Below are 21,861 nucleotides of genomic sequence, written 5' to 3'. Positions count from 1 at the left end.
GCTGGAGTAGGCTCCGGCCCCCACCGCAACCCTGAATGGGATGAAGCAGGTATGGAAAATTGATGGATGGATTGATTAATTTATGTTGACTTTTATTTTGAATTGATCTTTATTATTTTTTCTTATTTCTATCTTTTCCACACTGTTTATAATATTCTAAAATTATAATAATTTTATTTTAAATGAGTCCTGTGATGTCTGATAATCAACACAACACCTGAGCTGCCTCTCTGCTCTATTAACGATGGTGTTTTGACATGCAGTGACTCCTCCACAGCGACAGGGGGCAGGATCGCCGGATGGAAGCTGGCATACTGGATGTTTTTAAAAAAGGAGGGGGTTCTTTCCTGTTCAAGCAACACATCGGCTTTTTTAGGATAACTGGAAGATACCAGGGCGAAAGACGACCAAGCCCCACTCATTAAAACATTTTAATCAGTCAGGTTGGACTGGCTTGATGCTGTGTCACCGCGGACACGTTTGAGTGTGTCGGCGCGGCGCCAGGTGTCGGACACGGAGTGGAAAAATGCCTTCTTTCTTATGGAGGTAACGTTACAGAGCGAGACGTGCTAATTGGGGAATGTGTCAGGCTAAAAATGAGTTTTGGGTGTGGAGAAGTTGAACTGTTCAAAGTTACAGAGACACTGTGTTTTGAATATGTTAGCTAAAATGAACCGTCGTGTCGTCGGTACAGAACGTTACTCCTCACGTGTAGTTACACCTAATTCGGCCAACCGAGGATAGCTACAAGTGTTTGTTTATAATGGCATGAAATTACTCTGTCTCCGGTCGATGCTCACTAATTATGATAGCCAGAGTATTGCTCGATGATAGTATGAGTGTTGGATATTTCGTGGCACAGATGTGCTTAATTTAGGACCAATGTTTTCAGACGTATACAAGTCTCGCGGTACTAAATTTGTGAACATATAATGGCACAAAATGGTTTAGTTGTTAACACACATCTAAATGCAACATGTGTTTGAATAATGACTTAAAACGTGTTTCTAATCATGCCAAAATAATTTTTTTGTTTTCTTTTGTCACATTAATTAATCCAGACCGCTCCCATTTACGACACAGTTTAAGTCAATGTCATGAAAGGTTTCATGGCACAGTATAACCTGTAAAGTGTCGTTGTAGGAAACTTGACAAGCACTCATTTTCTTCCCAGATGAAATTTGGCGATGCCTTCTGTATGTTTGCTGGCTGCCCCATCGGGGCAGTGCATTCCTCCATGTATTAAGCTTCTTGTTCAGGGGCCAGGTTTCACAGCAGTGGGCTGTTGGCTGACCAGGGTACAGCAAACAAAGAAGCTCTGTGTTAGTTCAGGCTCACAGGCCCCCTGGGAGGAGGCCATGCCTCTTTCCGAAGGGGATAAGCGCTCTGCCACGACTGCAAGAGACACACCTTTTAATAAGATATCACCACTGGTGTGTATGAGTTCTTGGAGCTGATGAAGCTCATCTAATTTTTTCAGTTGGTCTAGTTTAAAAACCAATAAGGAGTGTCATATTTGCCTTTTTTATAGACCGATCCTAACAGACCAAGAGCTAGATCTTTAACTTATGTACACCTGCTTTAAAAACTGTAGGATTAGCCCTTTAATGCTCACCGTCAGTGTTGATGTCACAGCAGAATTTTTCTCCAGACAAGAACCTTAGGACATTAGTTAAAGTTAGGAAGTCCAGTTCAACCTCATTCCACCATGTGTTGTAGCCTTAAGCAGATCATCTAATGGAACTGCACCATAGGAAAGTATTTGCGGTCTCATTCAAGAGACTCCATATTATCTTACTGTATGCATCCAGTTTTTCAAGAAAAGCTGAGTTTTAGATGAGATGATGAACGCAACAGATTTCTGTGAGATTGACTAAAGCCAAACTTTTACAATGCACATAAACATTTTAGTCTGACCAAAATTGTACGAAATCTAGACTTTTCAAAGCCAAACTAACGTGCCCAGAAAATGTGGTTGAGAATCAAATCACTCCGGCATGTATTCACTGAAACAGCCACTGCACACATGCTCCAAAGTTCCACCTTTTTGTAAAATCACTCAATTTTAAGTCTGTGAAGCAGCCAAATTACCAGTAAAGCTGCTCTCATTCACATGTTTTTGTGTTTCAGACATGCTTACATGTGTGATGATCTCCCACAGAAAAGCGGCAGATTGTCTTCAATGTTTTCTTATACAGTCCACGACATTGTGGCATCGGACATACTTGCATAACTTGATTCCCCTCCTGTGTGTGTGTGTATACTGGAACAAGGACGGTGGTCCACTTAAATGGCCCAGTTCATCTGTGACTGTGACTCGCCTCAACTGTGCATGAAACCTCACTGAGTGTAACCTGGCACCTTGTTGTTTCACCCTGTAGGGTCTGGCCTGCACTCCAGTTTCTTTTATTCCCTTCCACTGTGGCTGCAGAGGATTCCTCACTACTCGACGGCTGGCACGATGTCTGGCCCTTCCGCTTCCTCGTCAACATGTTGGGATACTCAACCATCATTGTCCCCGGCTACCTCCTCATTAGCTACTTCAAGCGCTCCAATTACTTAGACACAGGTTTGGGCTTGTGAAATTCCTCTCATTTAATTTTCAAATGTCTGCCTGTTCTGTTACAGAAACTTATTGTTTCTGCCTCTTTCTAACTCATGTCTCTAATTAATTAATCATTCAGGCAGTGGACTTTGCTTTCCTGTCATAAAGACTTGCGTATTTGGTAGCGAGGACAAAACCGGTCTGTTGGATGACGTATCCGTTACGAGCAGGAACGATGGGGATTCAGGCTCTTCAGTCAAACAGGCTGTCAAGTTAATCTTTTGTGCTGCTGGGCTTCAGGTAGGAGGTCCTGCCAAAATCAACAGTCATTGTATACACAACCTTACTACTCATCTGAGCTTATTGTATTTGACTATGGGAGAGTCATCATCTGCTGGATGTGTACATAGATACCTCTATCTCAGTACTCTAGTTTAAAGCTTGTAACCCTTGTGAAAATATAATTGAAGGCTGTTTGCTGGAGACGCCCCAGGATGACTATACTTATCAGAAATGGTGGCCAAAATATTATCGACAGGAGTCCGATTTTTCTGGTGTTGGACGTCTTTGCTAATGCTCGCTACAAATGCATGTAACTTCAGAAGGCATTCAACCATTGGTTTAGACAATATTTGTGATTCCACTTGACGCAATGCGCCATGTTTCAAAAGCGCCTCGACGCTAAAAATGTGCACAAAATTTTGCATCAAAACTGGACAGAGCAGTTGAGCCCACCCGAAAGTCAAACAAAGAAATGGTTCACATAATCCATCGGTTTTCAAAATAAAACACAGCGCGCATTCCCATGGCCATATATCCCATCACTGTATTAACAAAACCAGTGGTGTCAGGCCAGAAGTCAACCAGTCAGAGGATTTTCATCATGGATGTCTCATAGACTCCACGATCGATTTTATACAGACGACGTCAGAAAAGTTGGGTATTTTTGTTTAAGAGTATTATGAAGTGGAAGGTGAGTGATGTGTTTAGCAAATCTAAGAATGCCATATTTTGTGTTTTTAATGAGCACAACTTGTGTGGTTGAATACAAGATTCTCTATTTCTGAAGCCCTCCCAATTTGGTACGAAGGTATGCAGATGATACAAAACCATGTTATAGACCTTCCTGGTCAAAGTCGAATTTATTTCAAAAGCATATTTAAAAGAAACTGCTTTTAGACAATAAAGGATGACATGAGACATGTTGTAAATAAATGTTTTCTTATCTTGAAATGAATAATTGATTAGTTTTTAACACAGGTTGGAGGCAATCGATTTAGAACGGGCTTAAATAAAGGCGAACATGTAGTGACAGAGGCACAGAAGATAGCTTAACCTTTCAGTACAGCTCTGTGAGCAGTATTATGAACCTGAGGACTGAAACGTGAAAAGCTAACACTGGTTTTCTTCTTCTCAGGTATCGTATCTGACGTGGGGAGTCCTACAGGAGAGGGTGATGACTGGTTCCTATGGCGCTAAGGCTCCAGAGCAGGAGGGTGAGAGATTTAAAGACTCTCAATTCTTGGTTTTCATGAACCGCATCCTTGCTCTGACCGTGTCTGGCCTCTGGTGCATCCTCTTCAAGCAACCTCGTCATGGCGCACCCATGTACAAATACTCCTTTGCGTCGCTCTCCAACATCCTGAGCAGCTGGTGTCAGTACGAGGCCCTCAAGTTCATTAGCTTCCCCACTCAGGTCCTGGCCAAGGCCTCCAAAGTCATTCCCGTCATGCTGATGGGCAAGATCGTGTCACGTAAAAGCTACGAATACTGGGAGTACTTGACCGCTGTGCTGATCTCCGTTGGCGTCAGCATGTTTCTGCTCTCCAGCACGGCCAGCAAGCAACCATCCACCGTCACCACCTTCAGCGGGGTTGTCATCCTCGTGGGCTACATCGTCTTCGACAGCTTCACCTCCAACTGGCAGGACAACCTCTTCAAGTACAAGATGTCATCCGTGCAGATGATGTTTGGGGTCAACCTGTTCTCCTGCCTCTTCACTGTGGGTTCGCTGCTCGAGCAGGGCGCCTTCTTCGACTCGTTATCCTTCATGACACGTCACTCTGAGTTTGCCTTTCACGCCGTGCTGCTGTCCGTGTGCTCGGCCTGCGGTCAGCTCTTCATCTTCTACACCATCAGCCAGTTTGGCGCTGCCATCTTCACCATCATCATGACGCTGCGGCAGGCCATCGCTATCCTCCTCTCTTGCTTCCTTTACGGTCACGCAGTCACCATGATGGGTGGCTTCGGCGTCGCAGTAGTTTTCCTGGCACTTTTCTTGCGGGTGTACGCACGTAGTCGCATGAAGGCAAGTCGGCGGTCGGCGCAGCCGCTCGCACAGAAGGTGTAGCTCTCCAAAGTCGCACCAAACTGGGGACTAGGACCACGTTTTCTGTGGTGCTATTTGTCTATTTGTGGGTATCCTTTATTTTTAACTGTTCTATTCCATTTGTTTTTACTTTTGTTAGCATCGGTACAGAAAGGGATACTGCAGTTTGACTCTTACACTGAGATACCCCTAAGGGGTCTATGTGTTATTTCAGGTCAGAGCAGCTTTGAGTGCCTGTAAGACTGTCTTAAGTTTCATACTCCCTCTTCAGCTCTTTCACAGTGTAACAGAAACTTGTTTGGCTTGTGGAGCTTGTGGTTAATGTATGGGTAAGCATTAATTTTCAACTGTTAGCAATATTGCACGTATCCAAAACAGGATAACACGAAGACGGTCACTTTCTGTAAATTACCCTTTTCTTAATGTTTCTTTCTCAGTTGGGGGACTTTCATCTCAGAATCTTCTTTTTGTTTGTTTGTTGGAGAGCCGGGCCTTCTGTGTCTTAATGTGAAATTTTTTTAAATTTCAAAGCTGGTAACGCAGACTGAACATGTACACAATAATTCAAGATGGCTTCAGACGTTCCAGCAGCCACAAACATTTAGGGAAATAAAGAGCGCACTACACAAACGGTATTCAGTTGTCCCGGTATCACAGCACCAGATTCTGCTGTGAACTCTTTTTGCACCCATCTGTTTTCATGTTTTGTTTTTTTTCACAGATTATATGTATCATTTTGAAATTAGGTCAACAAAAACCATGTAAATATATCTCTTATGCTACCAGTTATTTCCAGCCAACTTGTCTTTTGTCTTCTTTTGTAAAAAGGACTGCTTTGTGTGTTTTTCATGTGAATGTTTGAAACAACACTGAATGGATAGTGTTAACGCCTCACAAGGTTGTGAACGTACTGTTGGCCCAGACGGAACTTTGCAGAACAGAATGCATACAAGGGAAATGCAATGTTATCCGTGCATTGTTTTTATCATTCTACTACTTTCTCTAGTAACTGGATTAATAAAACATGTTAAATTAACTGAACACTACCTGAGGAAGAAGCCTGTTTTACTCTTTCACGCGTCTCATAGTTTGGCATGTTTGCAGGCAGCACAGTATCACTACAGCTATAGTCACATCTTCCATCCGTTTTCTATGCCTGCCTAATTCATCTCAGGCCCGCGGGGGGCTGGAGTGTAATCTTGCTGACAAATGGCAAAAATTGAATATCTCTGCCTCGACTCTTGCTTTGAATAACCAGGCTGACTCGATAGGAACCGGTTCACTGTTATGTCGCCAAACAGATATCTGTTAACAACACAAAACAATGTTTGTATGATGTTAAAGAGTTTCTTTCCTGCCATAAACCTGCCATTTATTAAATGATTATTTCAGCATATTTAAACTTTATTATTAATGAGGTGTCCTGACAGATATACAGTTGGATTAAAGCGCATCTTTATTTCTCTCCGAGCAGTCACGCTCATGCATCTTGGCACTGATGGGAAGACGAAGGATGCAATGGCCAACGATTTAAAGCCATTGGTGAAGTTTCATGTCGAGGAGTGTTTAGGGGTGAAATAATGGTAGTAGCGTGGGAGGTTCATTTAGTTTCGGCAGTCCTATTTCCTACTGAGGGGGTTCACGTGGCTATGAATGGTGTTTTAGTGTAAGGGCCTGTAGTTAGCATGTGGGATGGAGGCTCTCTCATGGCTCTGATTTTCTTTATCTTCTGGTTGGGGCCAAGGTGACATGCATGCATGGTCTTTGACATATTGTTGTCTTGTAGTTTGGATTCCTCTTGTCTTTCACCCTTGACAGAGGAGGCAGATTGTTGATGCAGGAAGTGAAACAGATTAGTGATGTACAACGACCCCTTTTTTCTGCGTCAATAGACGGCAAACAGACTAACTTGTCAAGTTGGTTTTGTGCAGTGCATTCATTCCCTCCTTTTTCTGGGCCCATAGAGTGCTCTGCATTTTGGCTTAATTTTGGTAAACCGAATAATGAGACAGAGTAATATGTGTTGTTCATTTGAGGTTGTATTTACATCATTTTAAGAGCTGATTCGTCAAAGGTTGTACTCTCCTTTCACATGAGAGTTTGGTGGACCTGCCTGAAAACACCAAAACCTATTTGAAAGTATGGATACATTTTTTTTAATATATATATAAACACAACATTCCTGAATACAATTAAACAGGAAACACTCCAACATTCAAAAGGCACAACAGGGTTTCAAAAACCCCGCAGTGAAGCAGAAAATACTATTTTTCTTGAGATAACAGCAGAAAAAGAAACTAATTTTAATGATTCTTCTCAGAAATATTTTCTATATCCCTGTAAATCTTTTTTTCTAAAGTGTGTTTTCTGTTTTGTTGCTGTGTGTTATGATTCCCACCACCACCACCTCAACACAGCATACATCCACACACAAATGCAAGCTGATTTTGCGGCAATACATGCACATGCATTTAACAATTCATTTGCAGGGGAATTTTAATATTTAAGGTAAACACAAGAAACTTGTGATAAAAGTGATCTGTGAGGTTTGAACAGTCACCAGATTCCAGTCAGTTGAACAACCATGGGAGACTTTAGAACGAAGAATTAGCTATCTTCAGCATCATCAATACATCAAACGAGGGAATATATTTTCAATCCTCCCAGTTGAGTTCCACAAACTGGAATCATGCTAGTTTTTCCTTTAATTTGTCACGCAGCTGTATGTATCACCACAGCAGCTTATAGTTGTACCAATCACATCAAATCAGTCATTTAAATCTCTTTCCCCAAAGTGATCTTTCCGTACTCGTTCCATCCTCTTCTGTGTCATCAAACGCAGTCAACCAAAGTAATTTTCGAGATACGTCTGATGTGCTCTTTGCAATCTTCACTGATTCATTAACCCTTCCACCCTTATGATTCACCAAGCATCAAACTCAGTGCTGGGTTTGACTATGAAGGGCAATAAAACATTTTCCCCCGGTCTATTAATCTCAAAGCTGCTCAGTGGGGGAAATCCCCTGCTCCTCTCGTTTCACGAAGTCCTTCACACCATCTGGTGTGTGGTAGTGTGTCATGCTGTCAATATCTCCGATCCCGATTCCAATAATTCAAATTAAAACTAAAAAACAAGAGAGATGGGAAGCTACAGACCTGTAGACCTCTAGTTTCAGCCCCCCAACAACCACTCACCCCGAGCTCTCGTTTTGACTGAAGGGACAACTCAGACCAAGTGTACTCATTTAGCAATAACATTTGACTGTCTTGTATTACTTGGGAGCTTCCTGAAACAATCCGCCCTTTTATCTTTTGCCGAACTGGAGGAGGACTAAACGTTGTGCCGAAAGCACGTGCTCAGGCAGTGAAAAGCATCCGCTAAATATGAAAAGACCGATACACTCTCGTGTCTGTGGGCCAGCAAAATACCTCAGGTTAACTTAGCATACAAACATCAGACGAGGTTAAAAGTGACAAGATTCATACCAAATATATTTATAAAGCACTTTTAAAGCAATGATAGTTCAACCAAACAATCCAAGAAGAATAAAATAGCATCCTATAAGAAACGGCAAAAGCATGCGAGTCTAATGTCAATGAGAGGAGATGGGACTTTTTTTTTTAGCATATCAAACACTTTTATGATATGAGCAGAACTCATAGGAATTGTTCTGTTTTTATATCTGGATCTTGCAACCTCTAAGAGCATCTGGTTGGACAGCTTCAGTGTTTCAGCTCAATTTTGACAGTGTAAAACGTCCTGTAGATAAACTGGTGTCAATTAAAATTTGAAAGGCCAACACTGAAAGCCTTCTTGATCAGAAAAACAACTATACAAAGAAATACAAATGTTTAGCTGAGAGGAAACACAAGCATGAAAAACTATATCATCTACAAAGGCTAGAAATCTTGTAAAAAAATTAACCCGAAGGGCATCATATATCATTTAAGACAGGAATGGGTCCAAAATGGAGCCTTGAGGAGCCCCACATGTAAGCAGGAATACAGATCTATCAGGTATGGCTTTATCCACAGTAGAGCAGCCTTAGATGCTTTGAAATGAAGATACTGTGATCCATTGTCAAAGGCAGCAGGTCTAGAAACACCAAAACCTCAGAGTTCCTTGAATCAGTAGTTAAAAGAGCTGTTTCTGTTCCATGATGGAAACTTTTCATAGACAGCATTTTTATTCAGAAAGGTTTCCAGAAAGGGTTTTGTGGTGGTTAGCCCTGGATCTCTGTTTAAATCTCATTTTGGAGATATATATACGTTAGTTCTTTTTCAGTTAGTCCAGCTTCTTCCCACAGTCTAAAAACATGCATGTCAGGTTAGTTGGTGAATCTAAATTGACCCTAGGAGTGAGTGTTGGCGTGGGTATTTGTTTCTTGTTGTTTCTGTGTTGGCCCTGTAATAAAGTAACAGCCTGAGGGATCATTTGTTGGCTGCAGATGTTGAACCACTTCAGAGACACAGGGTCAAACTGACGAAAAACAGCCCATTGGATGAAGAGACAAACTGAATGGGTAAAGACTGAAGAGCTTTAATTTTGTTTGAAAAGGTAAGAAACTTCACAAAGTTAACCCAAAAGCAAGTCATTTTTAAAGCATGCTTACGAAAACTTTAACCTGAGCACAAAAAAATGTATTCATATGGGTCCAGGAAAAGAAATAATCTGGCAAATATCTAGCTGTAAATTCTTTTTTCATATTTTGGGTTATGCATGGGCTTAAACAAACAGGATCTATCAGCAAATGAGCTATAGAGGCACAGGGAGGATATCATGACTGATTGTGGAGAGTATATACAGTAAGTAAGTGATAAGTAAAAAAGAGATAAGGCATACAAATTACAACTCTCTGATAAGAAGCTAGAGGTTAGCTTGTGTTGGAATCATGAAAGAGCCCACTGAGCAATGGGATGTCCGACAAAGTGTAATTAAGACGTCTCATTTGAGGTTGAAAAATGATAGGCGGACAGGTGTCTAGTCTCAGTTTGAGAGAAAACACGAGGAGAACTTAAAGTCGCCTTCTATTCAAGCACACAGGGTAGCTCATACATTCAATGCTATCAGTTTTTTTTTTCCATTTCTGTCTAGAAGAGAAAAAAAAAACATCATCAAATTGTAATAATGTGAGATAAGAGGGTTAGGGTTAGGGTTACAATGTTTCTGTAATGGTGGATTCTTGTGCTGCGTTGATGTGCCTAACCAAATGGTGCATACTTGCATTGTTTGGACCAAAAACCAAACAGTCACATCACAGAAGGTTCCATTATGCAGGGACGGCTCCTAGTCACAGGTTGGAGATAAGAATGATCCCACAAAGTTGCGTGTGAGCACAAAAAAGAGGGTCAACTTCCTGTGGTCCAAAGGCGCCTTTTGTAACCAAGGAAGTCCTTGTCAGAGCCTTGATGCAATGCTGAAAACAGATCAGTGGGAGAAGTAGGAATACTAGGAGACAAATCTCAAAGACACATACCCATCAGCCACAACATTAAAACCACCAACTGTTAAAGTGTGGACCACTGTTCATCGTGTGACAATGCTTTTGTAACCTTGTTGCATTCTAAGCACATTCCCCACCGGGACCATGGTGACTCTCGACTCTTGAGAAACACAACAAAGAGCCACGGGTGCTGACATGGACTCTAAATTCCCTGGACCCCAATCTAGTTGAGAATCATAACAATCTCACAGGTTCCAGCCTGCGACTCACAGGAGGCAATGGATTTGCCACCAATATCCAGATGGCTTCATGTGTTGATGCCCCGACAGATTTGAGCCATGTAAGTGTCATAAGAGAGACACACACAATATAAGGCAGGCGGTTTTAAGGTTGTGGCTGATCATTACAAGCCGTGCGTGACTGTACTGTGGTCAATCCAAGCCACCAGAGTTATCATGAAATATAGCAAAGATGCTACAGTAAAGCTCTAGATTTGAAACACGAGGTAAATGCAGTGGAAAAGACTCCGTCTATGCCTTGTAGGTGTACAGGAAACATGGAGGATGGGGCCAACCTGTTTGATATGTTATTATATTTTGGGTAGCCAAGAATCTTCAGTGATACTGTAGAGATTTTTTTCAACTTTTAGTCTTTTAAGTGTTTTTGTGCACCTCAGAAGAGCCCTGCCATCTGTAATCTTTTTCATTTCAGACTGAATTTCTCACTTTCACGTGCTTTTCTTTTTTCTCCCCACAAAATGACGGCAGTTTTTCTTTTTTTTCAATCTCAAATGTCGAAGATTTACTTTAAAGTGGCTCTTTGGAATCTGCAAAAGCGTCACAGGGATCACAGCATTGCCAGCACCACCACTGCGCAGGCTGTTTTACAGTAATGTAGAACATAACACAGTGTAACAGGACATGTGTGATTCTCACCCAGTCATAAAGGTTATCGTGGGCAGCTATATATTATACTTCTAGATAAAAGGCTTTTTGTCTCTCTTGTAGGCCTTTTATCTGCTCATCTTGCTTCCGTCCTACTCAGCGTGGGTGTCAAACTGTTCCTGTGTAGTATTCAACTAGTGCTGTCAAATATGAGAAGTAACACCGTGCCTGATGTGTCTAACAACATTGTTTCAGATCATGAGTAGCAGTCGTGTGTTTTTTTTTCTGGCATTTTGAGTTTGAAATGTCATTGAAACTTGATTGCACACAAGCGTGCAGGACAACGTGGTTTGAGCACCTTAATGTCAACTTTGACAACTTTGTTTTTTATACTTATGTGTGTGGTGGTCTGTTATCACTGAGGCATAAACACACCAAGATATCTATTCACCAGCGTCAGCACGACATGCAGGAACGCATACAGATGAGCGTTTTCACGTAATATCCTAAGATGCCCCAGAATCATCTGGAACAAATGAATGAAGCTGTTCAAGGTCGTGTGAATCAACAAGAACTAGGCCATGCAATATACTGACACATTTTAAGACAATTTCGTGTCATTTCTGCACTGACTGCATGCACTAGGAGGAGACGCTCAAGCTGCAAAGGTCACAGGATGCATTCACTGTAACATTGTGCGCAAACGTTTTGCACCGCAGCCTGCTGACGTATCAGGAACCCCCGAACTGATGCATTCAGCATTTGTGGCTTGAAGACTTGAAGAGTTACACGTGAGTATCAAATGTTTCCACAGGAAGTCATTTATTTAAGGAAAAAAAAAAGAAAAAGCAAAATGTCAGAAAAGACTAGAAGCACCTTTCAACTTTTGTGAGGGAAACCTTTGCTGACTCTTATTGACTCTCACCAGGAAAGTTCCAGTAGTGCTCAACCAGACAGATTTGTTGTTTCCAGCTTAGACTTCCCTTTAATGTCAGCTGACATAGCATTTCCTGTTTGTCTAAGATGCATTTTATCTTGTACCCTAGACCCACTATTTTTTACCTCAATTAAGAAGTAGCAACACTGGCGACAAACTTGAATTTAGTGCTAAAAGTGTGCGACGAAACCTTTTCACCAAATAATAATGATGGAGACTTCAATTTAAGTTCTATTTTCTGTACCAATTTGGACACATTTACTGCCTCTTTCTCTCAGTTTTACACTCATCACAACAATGTTTGATGGCTGTAGATCAGAAAAATACACAACTGGTCAATCAGTTTCTGCAGATTTTACACCAGCAGTGCAAAGTGGTTAGTCTTAGAAGAAGTAACCCCATGTTGCGTAATAATATGTTGTATTACACATGTGGTCTGTAATGAGTAGGCAGAGTTAAGTTGGAATCGTTAAGCCTCAAACCTTAAACATGGTTAACACCAACCACCAAGGAGCGTTATTCAGATGTTTCCTGGAGGTTGTCATTTTGCAGCCTTTAAAGAACAACGTGGTTCAGAGAATACGTGGAGCTTTTGAAGAACTTTCAGGGAATGCACCCAAAGGTTCCTAGAAGTTTATTTTAAACTTGATTTAATGGAAGAATGTGAAGCTTTTGGGATTCGTCAGCGGAGTATTAGTGTGTAAAACCTTCTCGGATGCCTCGGTGGAGTTTTTTGGGGAGCATTCTCTAAAATTCGCTTGAAGGATACTAAAAAATAATCTTTGTAAGATCTTCAGGAAATGTTTTAGGACTATTTTGTGAATGTAATTTCTGTAGAGCCCTCTGGAAGGTTTTGTGATCTTTGAAAGTGAATTTGTGAGTTCTTCAAGAAATCTTTAACTCAACCTTGATGGTGGGAACCTTATGAGGTATATTACCCTTAAGATTCTCAGAAGACTAGTGTGAGAAACCTCGAGATCATCTTCAGGGAATGTTACCCGAGGTTTTTACTCCAGGTTGACTTGAAGAAAGTTTTCTGGAACATTTCCCTTAAGTTCTGTTAAGGTTTCACGTGATAACCCTCGAGAAAGCCATAGGGAGGCCTGCTTGAAGGTTCTCCAAAGATTTTATGATAACCTTTGGACAACCTTCCAAGATAGTCCTTCACTGGTTGTTAAAACAGTTCCCCCACAGATCTCAATTTGGGAATGTCCTCAGACTGATTTGGATTTGGATCTCTGCAACTGGAAATAATCTATATACAGGTCTCAAAGTCTTGAAGAAAGCCTTCTCATTAGAAATTTTCCACGGCCATAGAATTATCTACTATAAGCCGCCTTGCTTGTTTTTTTTTTCTTGCTGTTCCAATAAATTTAAATGTATGCTATTTGATACCACAATACCTGCACTGATCAGCAGTTTCTATACTTTCATATTCATTTACATAACACGGTCAGTGTCTGCACACACAGCAAAAGCTTTAGTGAGACGGTCAACTCAAGCAGATTTACAAGGAAACAGAATAGTTAAGTCAGTCTATCAATGACACAGCTCAAGGTCCCCACTTTCACTCTGACTGGAGCACGAGTTATTGTGCTCAAGAGGGAGAGACACCCACACTTCACTATTTTACTGTCAAGAAAAAAAAAAAAAAAAAAAAAAAAGGTTGCTGCCACCCCCTCATACTTGAAAACACATGACTTACAGGAAAGATGCAGTCTTTACGCTTCTCCCAAGGGTTCATTTAACACCTCATGCTTTCAAATAATAAGCCTGTGCCTTCAGTACCTGCCCGCATTTTATGCAAATTTGCTCGTGTGGTTTTACAAGAAACGGCCATGAGACTCGCAGTTAATTGTGCCTCTACAACCAATTGATTAGCTTCTATGCATTAGTAGTTTGACATGCTTAAATTGATGTCATGACCAGGGAGAAATGATTTCAAAAACATTTAAAGTACCAATAAACAGCCATTTTTAAGTAGATCTAAATATAAGAGTGCTAATCATGAGCTGATTAATTCAGTAACATTCACATTAAGGCTTTCTGGATGAAAAGCCATTCAAATAGTCACAGGATTCTGACCCTATATGCAGGAGATACGTTTGTCGTGTTGAGATGTCATGAGAACAACCTCTGCTGTATATGTGCAGCAGGCACTTTTGATTACCCAACCATGGGTGTAGGACAGTTCAAAGCATACCTTGCTAAGCCATCCAGTTTAAACACGTAAAACTTTGAGCATGTCTCCACCTAGTGGTCAAGTGGAAGCAAGTCAACACATGAAGCTACAAATCTGATAAAGTCTATGCAGGTACTCTAGTTTCCTCTGAATAAAGCATCAAAACAAAGGCAAATCAGGTATTACATCTTTAATTTTTTTGCAAAAACAAGACTTTGAATACAGACAAGCCTGGACACAGGCAAGGGAATCATACAGTCCTCACTCCATGCAGCGTGCAGTGTTGCACATGAACAGAACCTCCCATTACCCTCCGGACCCGATCCAATAAGGAATGTAAAATTCCTGTATTTGCACAATTACCACACCAACATTTAAAACTCAGTGCAACAGGGTACTTGTTAAAACAATGTGTGGTCACCATGAACTTTAACAGCAAAAAAAAAACAAACCAAAACTGCTTTTCTTTAAGGTCTTGCAGCGTAATGCTCTTAGCAACAAGAGCAACACTGGTCCACCACACAACAGGAATGACTATTAGTTTTTGCAGTTACTGCACTTTTAAGGATGAACTATTGGAAAAAACAGGGCTGAAGTGTTTTAAATTTGGGTGAGGTCCGTTTAATCAACTTCTTCCATGCGTGAAGCATCATCGTCACCGTCGCCTTCTAGGGGAGGCATCTCCTCTGGGACAGCTGCAGCGGTGGTCTCCTCGACAGGAACTTCATCGTCGTCGATACCTGCAGAGCAACGATTCGTCACTTATTGGAATCAAACATTTACAAAACGTGGCAACTGCTGATCTAGAGCATAGCCTTACCCAGGCCAAGTTTGATCATTCTGTAGATGCGGTTGGAGTGGGTCTGTGGGTCGTCCAGGGAGAAGCCTGAAGAGAGCAGGGCGGTTTCGAACAGCAGGATGACGAGGTCCTTCACAGCTTTGTCGTTCTTGTCAGCCTCTGCCTTCTGCCTGAGAGTTTCCACGATTGGGTGGTCGGGGTTGATCTCCAAGTGCTTCTTAGCCATCATGTAGCCCATGGTGGAGTTGTCCCTGAGTGCCTGGGCCTTCATGATCCTCTCCATGTTGGCCGTCCAGCCGTAAGTGCTTGTCACAATGCAGCAGGGAGAGGACACCAATCGGTTGGACACTGTCACCTGGAGAAGAAAGAGGACTTCCAAGTTAAATCATAATCAGAGCTTCAATGAACTTAAGGTCAAGCATGCAGAGCAGGAACATTAGAAGTAGACGGAATGTTGTTTACCACTTCAAATCCATTCAAGTCAGAACAATTTTACATAAAAACAATCTCAGCTCAATTTGTTAAACTTCTAGAGTAAAAAAAAAAAAATTAAATTCTTTGGGTTGCCAAACAAGATGTACAAACTGAAACGCAAGCATCTGTTAGAACACAATTCACAACAACCACATTCATTAATAGTTAGGTTTCGTAAATCATTCAGGTTGCACCTAATGGACCATCCCAAATCTGCATGAACTCACCACTGCTCAAGTTGGGACCACTAAGGGACCTGTTGCCAAATAAATAACCATCAATTCACTGGACACCTTAAATCTAAAAAAGGGGAATTCTGAGTCACCAACCTTTTCTACTTTCTTGTCGAGGATCTCCTTCATGAGTTTGCAGAGATTCTCATACTTTGCCTTGTCTTCCTCCATCTTTTTCTTCTCCTCCTCATCCTCTGGAAGCTCCAGACCCTCTTTGGTGACAGAGACCAAAGTCTTGCCGTCAAACTCCTTCAACTGCTGGACACAGTACTCGTCAATGGGCTCGGTCATGTACAGGACCTCAAAGCCACGCTTGCGGACGCGCTCGACGAAGGCCGAGTTGGCCACCTGATCCTTGCTCTCGCCTGCAAAAGAAGAAAGACCCTCAGTGATGTTTACAGGTTTTTCCTTTTTGATTCAGTCAGAATGTCAAAACGTTTCAAAAAGCAACTTGGAATATCTGATCACAATAGAAACGTACCGGTAATGTAGTAGATGGACTTCTGGTTTTCCTTCATGCGGGTCAGGTACTCTGTGAGGGAGGTCATCTCGTCTCCAGACTGGGAGCTGTGGTAGCGCAGCAATTCAGACAGCTTCTTGCGGTTTTGAGAGTCCTCGTGGATGCCAAGCTACACATGGACAAAGCATGGTTGGCAAAAACTAATAGCTAAATTCAGGGTTCAGCTTTAAACAGATCAAGTTTCTCTGCAGGATTATTAAAAAAGGGGGGACGCTGAATGAGGTTAGTCAGATAATCCGCTTTCAATTCAGATGTTGCATAAAAAATAAATACAATAATGCGAACACCTTGAGTGCAACAGAAGGTGTTCGCAAGAGAGGCAGTTCTAAGGTTACAAACTGCCATTAAAGCACCTCGGGTTTCTAGACTACAGCACTAGGCAACACGTGCAGCACACAACTGCACCTGGTTAAGCACAAACAATGATGTACAAGTGCTTAAAATGATCCAAGTTGTTTTTACAAAGCCATTTTTTCTACAGTGAGGGATTTAAAAAAATAAATAAATTACATTTCTAAGCTAGAACTATGCTGCTTGGGAACACTAGACATAAGCACTACAGATGAATGCATAAAGTAAGGATAAACCTCATGAATCCATGGAGATGCACTAAAGACAAGTAGTACAAAGAGTGTTTGTTGAAACCTTGAAGTTTCACATTTCAACATTGAATGCAGTGCTAGATCAAGTCCAGATACCTTGATGTTCTTTGAGAAACCCTCATAGAACTTCTTGTAGTTGTCCTTGTCCTCGGCCAGTTCTGCGAACAGCTCCAGACACTTCTTGACGATGTTCTTGCGGATGACTTTCAGGATCTTGCTCTGCTGCAACATTTCTCTGGAGATGTTGAGGGGCAGGTCTTCAGAGTCCACAACACCACGGACAAAGTCTGGAGTGAACAAAAAACAATCATTGCAGCATTGCATTCCATCAAATAAAGAAAGGGAATCAATGCTTTAGACCAGAGCGAAGGCAGATCAACTTACTCAGGTACTCTGGGATGAGCTCTTCACAGTTGTCCATGATGAACACTCTCCTGACGTAAAGCTTGATGTTATTCTTCTTTTTCTTGTTCTCAAAGAGGTCAAAAGGTGCACGGCGAGGAACAAAGAGCAGGGCCCGGAACTCCAGCTGGCCTTCCACTGAAAAGTGCTGCAAGGACAAAACACACACTTCAACTTCAGTCCAACAGTTTTGGGCAAGTCAAACTGCCATAAGATGCATGCAAGAGTTGCCCTTTTGCCATGCCCTGTGTACCTTGACAGCCAGGTGATCCTCCCAGTCATTGGTCAGACTCTTGTAGAACTCGCCATACTCCTCATTTGTGATGTCGTCAGGGTTCCTGGTCCAGATGGGCTTGGTCTTGTTCAGCTCCTCCTGGTCGATGTACTTCTCCTTGATCTTCTTTTTCTTCTTCTTGTCCTTGTCTTTGGAGTCCTCTTCATCGTCTGAGCCTACATCCTCAATCTTTGGCTTGTCCTCGCCCTCCTCTTTCTCGTCTTTCTCCTCCTTCTCTGCTTTTTCCTCCTCTGCCTCGTCGTCACTGATCTCCTTGTCACGCTCCTTCTCCACCTACAAATCAAAAGAGGTTATGGGATTTGGCCACCGTAAATCCAGCCTTAAGCTCAAAGTTGACAGAACGGCAAAGAATCCAGGCAAATGCAACACTTACAAACAGAGTGATGGGATAACCAATGAACTGGGAGTGCTTCTTGACAATCTCCTTGACTCTCTTCTCCTCAATGTACTCCGTCTGATCCTCCTTCAGGTGCAGGATGATCTTTGTTCCACGGCCAATGGGCTCACCTGTTAACAGAGTTGTCCTGCCGTTATCACATTTTAAACTTTATTTTTACTGTAAAATGTCCCGTCTATAAGAGCAGAGAAGAACCAAAATATCTCCACAGCTAAACATTCATGTAGCCAATCAAAAACTTTGACATTGGAATAATTTCAGGGTGCATACCAGTGTCGACCTTGACTGTGAAGGAACCTCCTGCAGATGACTCCCAGGCATACTGCTCATCATCATTGTGCTTGGTGATGACGACCACTCTCTCAGCAACTAGGTAGGCAGAGTAGAAACCCACACCGAACTGACCGATCATGGAGATGTCAGCACCAGCCTGGAGGAACACAAATAGCAGCATTGATCAGGATACTGCTCATACACCAATAACGCTCATTTTCACAATCCCACCACTTTCGAGAAGAAGCGCAAACTAGTCTAATAACAGGGTTGTTAGAGCTTCAAACTATGAGGTGGGCCTCCGTTTTGCAGACCAGACCACAGTACCTGCAGGGCCTCCATGAAGGCCTTTGTTCCAGACTTGGCGATGGTACCCAGGTTGTTGATAAGGTCGGCTTTGGTCATGCCGATTCCGGTGTCGACAAGGGTCAGGGTGCGGTCTGCTTTGTTGGGGGTGATTTCAATTTTCAGATCCTTGCCACTGTCCAGCTTGGTTGGGTCGGTCAAGCTTTCATAGCGGATTTTATCCAGAGCCTGAGAATACAGAGACATTTGGAATTTACAGATCATTTCAATGCGTGCGCAATCAGTTAAATCTGATAAAAGTCATAAATGGGAAAAATGGCAGTCAAAGACTTACATCAGAGGCATTGGAGATCAGCTCCCTGAGGAAGATCTCTTTGTTGGAATAGAAGGTGTTGATGATCAGGGACATCAGCTGAGCAATCTCTGCCTGGAAGGCAAAGGTCTCAGCCTCCTCCTCTTGGTGCATTTCTTCAGGCATCTGCACAGATGGAACTTTTCATTAGATTATGTGTTACAAAAGGCAGGTTGGGTCAGGAGGGTGACAAAAACAAACATTAACACAGGATATTAAGGCTCGATAAGCTAAAAATTGACATTTTTTAAGCGGTACATTATTCGGGAAAGCAGTGGTTTCCGCTTTATTGATCGTTAAAAAGGTCATGTTAAACCGATCCCAATCAGGTTTGGACAGTTGCCATCATGTTACTTCATGTGGGCGGAAGTGCCTGCTAACCAACATGGCGTCGACGCATAGACAATGGACGCTGCAAGCACGTGCTGCGGAGCGAAAACAGGGATACACAACTGTATCGGAAAACTGAGAGACGATGAGCCGGTTGAGAACAGTAATACGACCAGTACGAAATAAATTCTGAGAGATTATGGCGGAAATCTGATAAACCACGTGAGCGTTAACGGGTTACGCAACGGTTAAATCAACGTTAACCTACGCTGGCCGGCATTCAACACAAGTCAACATTTACCCAATAAAGCTACGTTAAAAACTGTAAGCGTTTGACGACTAAAATACTTGTTTAGGGTCAGTAATCTGGGCCACTCCAATAATCGTGGCTTGATTAAAGCGTTTATTTTTCATATAAAAACGGGAACCAGCGCTGTCACCACAGTTCACCACACCTGCCCGTCCACACGGTGCGGCAAAGTGCCGCATCTACCCTGACCAGCATCACTCCCGCTACGTTCCGTACGTTAGACGAAACCCTCATTATGTCTGGATTACATCGAACGAGTTGTCGAATAAAACACTAGTTATCGCCCACGACACAGTTGACGTTAAGGTTATCACGACCCATGAGGTCTCATTCAGTAAACATCCGCTAAATAGCTAAGTAATTGGTAAGAAAAACGAAAATATTAAGTGGGCATAAAGTGCGTAACATGATATGCAAACACTCGTTTACGTACCTTGTTAATTTCGTTGACTTTTCTTGAATAAAATGCAACAAAAGTGCTGTCCCTTGTGCTCTCTGACGCGGGGAAAAGGAAAGGAACTTCCTTTTGGTGCACAACGAATCTTTATACACATGGATTTCAGTGAGCCGCCGTATCCATCCGCCGAGCACCGTCTACCCCTAAAACTAGTCTGGTAGTAAAAGACCGTGAATAAAACTGCAATTTTAAGAAAAGCTTTAAGTCATTAACCCACTGTAAAATTAACTTTTGTTATAGAGCTTTAATCAAATGGTTAATATACATCATCACTGAAGTATACTGAAAATAAAAGCTGGTAGGAATTCAGTAGATTGCGGTTGCTTTGCGGATTAAATACTTTAAAACTGGCCTTGGTCTACATTATTTATACACACAATTAAATATTATTATAATACAGAACTAAATAGGTATTTTGTAAAAGGCTTTCAAGTGATGTCAAGCTCAAAACGTATTCTAATACCAAAAACTTTCGTGCATGAAGCCTAATGAGGATAACCTTTGATCTCAGTGCACCGTTGCTGCCATCATGTGGCAGTTTAGTTTATAGTTTAAGATTTATTGAGAGACTATATCTATGGGAATAGACGGTTGTCGATAGATACTATTAAATGCTATCGAGGCATAACAAACTGCATCAATCTAAGAAATCCGCTGCTTCGAAATAACACATGCATCGTTACTTTTCCTGCAAATCTATAGAGATTGTTGGTCTTTTTAATCGGATGGAGGAATACTTAGAATCAAGAGGTTGTGCTTCGTTTCTTCCAGCACTTTCCATGAAAAACCCGCCTTATAGTGACGTCACCTATGCGTCACATGCAGCCATCGGGCCGCATTTGCTGCAAGTGAAACCTTCCTGTAATAAAAACACCACAGCAGCCATTGATCCTGTAATATGGACTATGTGGACTCTCGTGTGAATATTACTTTAACATGGCTTGGTTATGAAGATATGTAAGCAGGGGAAATAAAACGAGTTATGGAGGGCATATTCAGTGCCTTGGGTATTGGATTCAGGAAGTATTTGGCGCAACCATACAATCAACCAGCAACGTATATATTTGTATCATGAGAGCACTCACAGCACTCTAGGTAAAACTGCCTGTTGTGGTTCCTCCAAATATACTGAATCAGTCGTCCATGTCAATTATATTTGAGCTTTACTCAATGTTTTATCCAGATGTGAGTCCAGATGTGTCCAGGTGTACATAAAGGGCTGTTTGATTCAATTTGATTACATTTTATTTGCTATCAAAAACTTAAACACAATAAACATTGGCATGTTTTAAAATATTTAAGAACACCGTTTTATCAGGGCATTCTATGTGTGTTTTTAAAAAAAAAATCAAAATCAGTTCCTCCTTTCAAGTTGGCAGTTTTATTCACGATTACGTAATCAATATTTGTCTTTTTTAATTCAGATTTTTGAATCATTTTTGCCCAGTAGGTTTGCCAGGAATCCAGCAAGATTTGTACCTTTTATTGTCTTTTCTTAAGCTTTTGTCCTTGGGCCTGCCCGGAGACTTCAACAAGGTTAAGGAAAGACGGTTGGAGAAATTCGAAAGGAGCTAGGAAACGACAGCCTTGCTGCAATGAGGGTCTAACTACAGGTGTTAAATAAATATTTTACGAAAGGTAGATATCAAAGGTAGATATTTCATCTCATGCAGCCATATCATGTTGTTACACAGAGGCTTATCACAGCTATATATGTCACATGATAAGATGTATTATTTATTATCAAGGCTGGTCATTTAAAAAGGAAACATGTTTTTGTCTCAGGCTCA

The 21,861-nt window shown here is 41.7% G+C and overlaps 2 protein-coding genes across 2 annotated transcripts; one reads left to right on the top strand and one right to left on the bottom strand.

Annotated features, from left to right (window-relative positions):
- Positions 1 to 317: 317 nt before the first annotated feature.
- Positions 318 to 5,915, top strand: slc35b2 (solute carrier family 35 member B2). Its single transcript, XM_075459465.1, has 4 exons — positions 318 to 546; positions 2,382 to 2,569; positions 2,685 to 2,845; positions 3,963 to 5,915. The coding sequence occupies exons 1-4, from the start codon at positions 527 to 529 to the stop codon at positions 4,893 to 4,895; spliced, it is 1,302 nt and encodes a 433-aa protein (XP_075315580.1). The 5' UTR covers positions 318 to 526; the 3' UTR covers positions 4,896 to 5,915.
- Positions 5,916 to 14,496: 8,581 nt separating this feature from the next.
- On the bottom strand, positions 14,497 to 20,131 carry hsp90ab1 (heat shock protein 90, alpha (cytosolic), class B member 1). The gene is made up of 12 exons (XM_075458846.1): positions 20,048 to 20,131; positions 18,957 to 19,100; positions 18,644 to 18,850; positions 18,314 to 18,473; positions 18,020 to 18,153; positions 17,605 to 17,919; positions 17,334 to 17,499; positions 17,046 to 17,236; positions 16,309 to 16,456; positions 15,924 to 16,192; positions 15,142 to 15,475; positions 14,497 to 15,061 (listed from the first exon to the last, which is right to left on the bottom strand). Exons 2-12 carry the CDS (start codon positions 19,098 to 19,100, stop codon positions 14,943 to 14,945), a joined length of 2,187 nt encoding a protein of 728 aa, XP_075314961.1. The 5' UTR covers positions 20,048 to 20,131; the 3' UTR covers positions 14,497 to 14,942.
- Positions 20,132 to 21,861: the final 1,730 nt, after the last annotated feature.

This window comes from Odontesthes bonariensis, chromosome 24 (genome assembly GCF_027942865.1).
Source record: "Odontesthes bonariensis isolate fOdoBon6 chromosome 24, fOdoBon6.hap1, whole genome shotgun sequence".
NCBI lineage: Eukaryota > Metazoa > Chordata > Actinopteri > Atheriniformes > Atherinopsidae > Odontesthes > Odontesthes bonariensis.
Note: the sequence above shows the minus strand (reverse complement) of the source record. Positions and strands in the feature narration are given on the sequence as shown.

Coding starts and splice junctions, on each gene's coding strand:
- slc35b2 (XM_075459465.1), top strand. CDS start 527: ATGCCTTCTTTCTTATGGAG. Junction 2,570..2,684: donor CTCCAATTACTTAGACACAG/GTTTGGGCTTGT, acceptor TTAATCATTCAG/GCAGTGGACTTTGCTTTCCT. Junction 2,846..3,962: donor TTTGTGCTGCTGGGCTTCAG/GTAGGAGGTCCT, acceptor TCTTCTTCTCAG/GTATCGTATCTGACGTGGGG.
- hsp90ab1 (XM_075458846.1), bottom strand. CDS start 19,100: ATGCCTGAAGAAATGCACCAAGAGGAGGAGGCTGAGACCTTTGCCTTC. Junction 17,500..17,604: donor AGGATCACCTGGCTGTCAAG/GTACACAGGGCA, acceptor TTGTCCTTGCAG/CACTTTTCAGTGGAAGGCCA. Junction 15,476..15,923: donor TCGACAAGAAAGTAGAAAAG/GTTGGTGACTCA, acceptor TTTCTTCTCCAG/GTGACAGTGTCCAACCGATT.